The sequence below is a fragment of the Amphimedon queenslandica genome, unplaced genomic scaffold (assembly GCF_000090795.2).
Source record: "Amphimedon queenslandica unplaced genomic scaffold, v1.1 AMPQUscaffold_12935, whole genome shotgun sequence".
Taxonomy (NCBI): Eukaryota; Metazoa; Porifera; class Demospongiae; order Haplosclerida; family Niphatidae; genus Amphimedon; species Amphimedon queenslandica.
This window is the reverse complement of record NW_003546829.1, coordinates 27,576-32,752: the sequence shown is the minus strand read 5'-3', so window position 1 is coordinate 32,752 and position 5,177 is coordinate 27,576. Positions and strand designations below refer to the sequence as shown.

Here is a 5,177-nt window from a genome sequence, read left to right as displayed (position 1 = left end):
TTGCTATTACTTTTCATAAATGTCAGGGCCTCTCACTAGATACAGCCATTATTGATTTATCGACTGCTGTTTTTGGGAATGGTATGACATATGTTGCATTCTCTCGTGTATGTACATTAAATGGATTACATTTCTTATCATTTGATCTTCTCTCTCTTAAAGTTAGTAATCTGTGCATTAACAAAATTAACAGCCTCAGAAGTAAATTTCAAAATGACTTACCTCAAATCAAGAAAAGTAAAGGAAAAAAGTGAAGTGACTGGTATAATTAATGATGGTGAACCTTGTAGTAAGAATGCCAAGGTGTCAGTAAGTCATGTACAAAGTACTAGTAACGTTAGTAGCAATAAACGTAAGAGTACTGATTTACAAAAGTCTAATTGCCCTAAGAAGAGTATAGCATATGACAATAATGCTTTAAATAAGCCTTGCCCCCAAAAAAGAAAAGTTGATATAGACAGTAGTACTGACAATACTGCTTTGGTATTGCCTTGCTCAAAAAAAGATGATAAATTAATTGTTTCAATTAATTTGAAAGACCTAAAAACCAAATTTAATGTCAAAGATGATGATAGTTGTAGTAGTCTCATTGTATCTATAAAACTCTCAAAATTAAATGTAAAGCAAAAGATAATAAAACCAAGTGTGTTGTAAAAAATGACCATTGTAATAGTAGTCTGATTGTATCTATAATACTCTCAAGCATTAAATTAAAGAAAAGTAATCCAAAAAAAGATATCATCTTTACTTATGAAGAGCCTCCCAACCCAGATATTGTCAGAAGGAGACAATGGGATTATGTTTACTACCCTGGTAATGAAGAAATTCAAAAAGGTGGTGTGAGATTTTAAACTTTAAGTTTGTAACAGCTGCTAGAATCTTACCTGGTAGTCCAACAACACCATTGTCAGATGAAAGAGTTCCTAATAGTACTCTTGATGTCCCTGGTGAAGTGGCTGTTTATTTTATGCCCTTTCATATCTCATTACTGGGTCCATGTCTCAGCATTACGAATTACATAAAGCAATAGTTAGTAATATGCCAAACTTTGAAGAATTGTTTAATGGTACATTAAGTGCAACCAGATATTCAAGCATATATGATTACTTAAATAAGTCCAAAATGTATAAAAATTGTGTGGGCCACTGACACAGAGATTATTACACTAACTGCAATATTAGGTACAACCATATATTCATATTCACTAACTCCAACTTTTGTTGGCTGGGCTAGATATGGAACCCAAACTTTAAATGGCATTTCTTGTGATAATAACACACCTGCTTTGTATTCGAAGCATGTTGGTACTAATCATTTCCAAGCAGTTAAGTGTATTTATATTTCTTAAGCATTGATTGTTGATGGAAGTGGGTATGGTGAATGGGAGGTCAATTATTCACCTGATCCGGAAACCTTTTGAAGCAAATGTAATAGAAAAACAGGAAACGTTTTCCTACCACTCTATCATGCATAATTGGAAACCTAAAATTTATAACTAGCAATTAACTAAAGAAGGGTGTAGCTACAGTCATGATCTTGAGCTACAACTGACTGATTCATCCATTTGCAGTGTTCCTCTTGAATTTTCTGGTAAGTAAGTGATAGCCTACACTTAGTTTTTCATTACATCTAGATTATGTCTATTAACATCAAGTTGCCATTACTAAGGGTGAGAAAAAGGACATCTAGTGCACTGTCAAGTAATATGTCTAAGGTTCCAAGAACAACCACTACCTATGAACCATTAAGAAAAGCTAATAAGATTGAGGAAGAAACGGTGGGTCTACCTATCCCAACTGATGATGATGATGATGCTCATTTTGAGAGTTTATATGATGTTAAGGAAAGACATGCTGCATCTGCTTGGGAAAATATGAGGTGTCAACTAAGAAACGCATGCATTGAATCATTAGTGATGGATGATCAACCCTGCATGGAATGTTCTTCTGAAGCAGAAATGTGGTGTCAGCGTTGTGGATCTCGTGCTTTCTACTGTAAAGAATGCTGGTTTCATTGCCATTCAAAAAGAAATATTTTTCATACTCCAGTCTGGAAGGTTATTTGAATGTTGAAAGTTACATTTAATGACATGTGTACGTTCAATTATAATTATTAGGATGATAGTTGCTGGAGACCAGTGGAAATTGGAGGAATTAAGATTAATGTTTTGGTGCCACATCCTTGTGAGTCAAAGGAAGAAATTATCATTCGTTGCTTAGATGAAGATGGTAGAGTACATGTACTGCAATGAAATTACTGAATTTTAATTTTACAGGAATTGAACACAATGTGCACTTTATGACTTGTAAGTGTGAGCCACTAGCAATTTCTCTTGTCAGAGCTCATTTGTGGCCAGCATCTCCTACCAATCCACGCTATGCTTTTTGTTTTAACCTACTTGATTGGGGTGAAGCTCTTCTCCTTGAGTGTCAGGTATCTATTAAAGGCCTTTGTGAAGCATTATATTACAAATGTCCATATATTGTTAAGAAGGTATAATATAATTATGTGTATAATAACATTATAGTACTGATAGAGAAGGGATGTATACAAATGCTTGATTGATGCCTTTGAGGAATATAGGTATCTACACATATTGTAATAGTAATATGAACTATAATAGATATATGAAAGAGCAGTTAAGACATTTGACTTTTCTCAATGCTCAATTTGATGAAGGAAACGTTTGTCCCGCTTGTCCTAAAGTTAGTGTATCTGATGAAAGAAAATTATATTATTTTTAAATTCAAAAAAATTAACAGGCAGAAGGTAATGTGATTATTTCAATGGATGCCCTGTTTGGTTTGCCACGTAAAAAGAGCTCTGGAAAGAGTCATTCTGAGCCTTTATCTGGTAATCGATTTTTTTGTAGCCAGAATGAAGTTGATCTATATGTAGCTCAAAATTCACAAACAATAATTGAAGCAAATGTAGGATTCTAATAGTAAATGTCTTTGTACATTAATATTCATTTTATATAGGACTGCAGTTCTTTTATGGCAGGAAATCCCATGCGATCAGCATCAAGGTTTCATGCACTTGATGAAACTGGTGTGTTAGGATGTGCTTGTCGACATGAAATTCCATTAATGTTTTTAAATCTTAAACATGGTGAACGGTACATTCTCTACTTCTATTATCATTATGATTATGTCTAATATTTAGGCTGGTCTATCCTTCGTTCATAATAGAGAAAATCCTTCATCATTATCCCAGTGATGTACATGTAACTATGATGTATGATGTTGCTTGCACATTACAGAAGTTCCTTATGGTAAGTACTTGTTAATAACTGCACTTTCACATTATTCTTATTTAATAGAAGAAATGGGAAGTATATGACAGCCGTCTTAGTTTGGCAATACCAGTTTTTCATGCATATGGGCATAAAACAGAGTGCCAGGTATAATATTTCATATGTACACACAGTATGATAGTATTTTAACATTTTGTAGCTGAAATTTGCACCTATAAGGACAAATAATATTGGGCTATCTGATGGAGAGGTGATGGAAAGACTGTGGTCTTTCTTAAGAAGATTTTCCCGAATAACGAAGGAAATGAAGCCATTTCATCGCATTGATGTTCTTTCGTCAGCCTTGTCATATTATTCTTACAAAAAGAGAGCTAATTTGTGTAAGTCAAACATTTTTATTTGAAATTTTTAAGAATTTATATTAGATATAAATACTATGAAGCGATTGAAGAGGGCTATTGATGGCAAAATAAAGGCAGAACAAAGCCTTTCAGCTCTCTGTACTAGTGGTATGTATAATGTATTATTTTGTTTGCATTATTTGATTTTTATAGGTAACTTAATAGATTCTGATATTATTAGAATGGTTGAAGAATCCAATACCATTCAAGTACAAATTTCATCAAATTTACCGCGTACATTTTTCCCAAAATTATATCATATTAATTGAGTTTTTTCAGAGACATGGGAAGATAAATATTTTATGCTTCTTCAACTGCACTATGAATTGCAGGAAGTTAAAATGTGTACAAACACAATGAAAGCTTCAAGAGCAGATGCTAAGCTCTCTCAGTATACTCCAGATTTTAGTACTTTATGCTTTAACATACATTTTGTAGGATTAATGATCAACTAAAAAAAATTGAGCTACAGCACAGCATTAGCAAGCGGTGGACAAAGACCGATGAAAAATATTGCACTCATTTGCAGAATTATGTCAGAAATTGCTGTGAAGATTTGAAAAAGAAGTTGTGGTCAGCATCTGTTAAAAGGCATTTTCTTTTGTTCCAGAAATCAAGATATGCTGGTAATACTTTGAATATCAATGCAATATATCATTCTGATTTAGATGGACATAAAATTGCTAAGAAGTTATCCAAACAAATTTCGTCCATAACCAAAACAATAAGAGGTATAACAGCTGATTATAATTTGGAAGTTCCAAAAATTGGCGAGTCTCAGGTACTACTGTCAGATGTACTTAACCCATCATCACAGTTGTGGTCCAATGAAGCAGGTACTCATGATGGGCCAAACAAGCAAGAAATTGTTCATTGCTACCTTACCAAAAAAAGGTGCGAAGAAGAGATTGAAATCACAACAATTGAATTAAATAATATGAAAACTTATTATAATAACCAAATTTCTCAGATTAATGATACCATTCTAGATTTAGACCAATCAAGTTTATTAGGAAAGGGACACATTATTCTTTTAAACAAGCTAAAGTGGAGATATGAAGTTCTTTTGGAGAAATGTAGCGATTCTAACTCTGAAGGCAATAATAGTGTCTCTGATTGCGATAGTAGTGACAGTGATGATGAAAGCAGTGATGAAAGTAGTGACGAAGATGAGAGTGGCGATGAAGATGAGAGTGGTGTCGATTACAACAGTGAATTGTTTAATATTATGTAATAATTATAACTATTCAATTATTTTAAAAATTTATTGATTTACATTTCACTTGTGTTATGTTGTTATCATTTCTTCTTATATGAAGTTTTTAACTGTTGCCAAAGTAATATATGCCATGAATTGCATGAAGTTGGAGCATTGGCTGAATCATGAGCTCAAGGCACAGTAAACTATATACTGTGCATAAGGCCTGGAATGCATTATTTTGTCTGAATCAGTAATGATATGCAAATGGCACAAAACCTTTTATAGCAAGGTCAATATTCATCAAACAAACATTTCATTT

General features: G+C 33.1%; 1 protein-coding gene across 2 annotated transcripts; it reads left to right on the top strand.

The window, feature by feature from the left end:
- Nucleotides 1-1,413: 1,413 nt before the first annotated feature.
- Nucleotides 1,414-4,998, top strand: LOC109586148 (uncharacterized). 2 transcript variants are annotated; one of them, XM_020002322.1, is made up of 15 exons: nt 1,515-1,590; nt 1,634-2,056; nt 2,117-2,228; nt 2,276-2,493; nt 2,537-2,583; nt 2,624-2,705; nt 2,763-2,930; nt 2,982-3,118; nt 3,166-3,274; nt 3,323-3,403; nt 3,456-3,636; nt 3,682-3,765; nt 3,811-4,048; nt 4,096-4,283; nt 4,326-4,998. In XM_020002322.1, exons 2-13 carry the CDS (start codon nt 1,637-1,639, stop codon nt 3,924-3,926), a joined length of 1,755 nt encoding a protein of 584 aa, XP_019857881.1. In that variant the 5' UTR covers nt 1,515-1,590; nt 1,634-1,636; the 3' UTR covers nt 3,927-4,048; nt 4,096-4,283; nt 4,326-4,998. The 2 variants fall into 2 exon arrangements, with proteins under 2 accessions (XP_019857882.1, XP_019857881.1); XM_020002323.1 differs by having other exon boundaries at nt 1,414-2,056.
- The last annotated feature ends 179 nt before the right edge of the window (nt 4,999-5,177 follow it).

Coding starts and splice junctions, on each gene's coding strand:
- LOC109586148 (XM_020002323.1), top strand. CDS start 1,637: ATGTCTATTAACATCAAGTTGCCATTACTAAGGGTGAGAAAAAGGACA. Junction 3,637..3,681: donor CAAAAAGAGAGCTAATTTGT/GTAAGTCAAACA, acceptor AATTTATATTAG/ATATAAATACTATGAAGCGA. Junction 3,766..3,810: donor TTCAGCTCTCTGTACTAGTG/GTATGTATAATG, acceptor TGATTTTTATAG/GTAACTTAATAGATTCTGAT.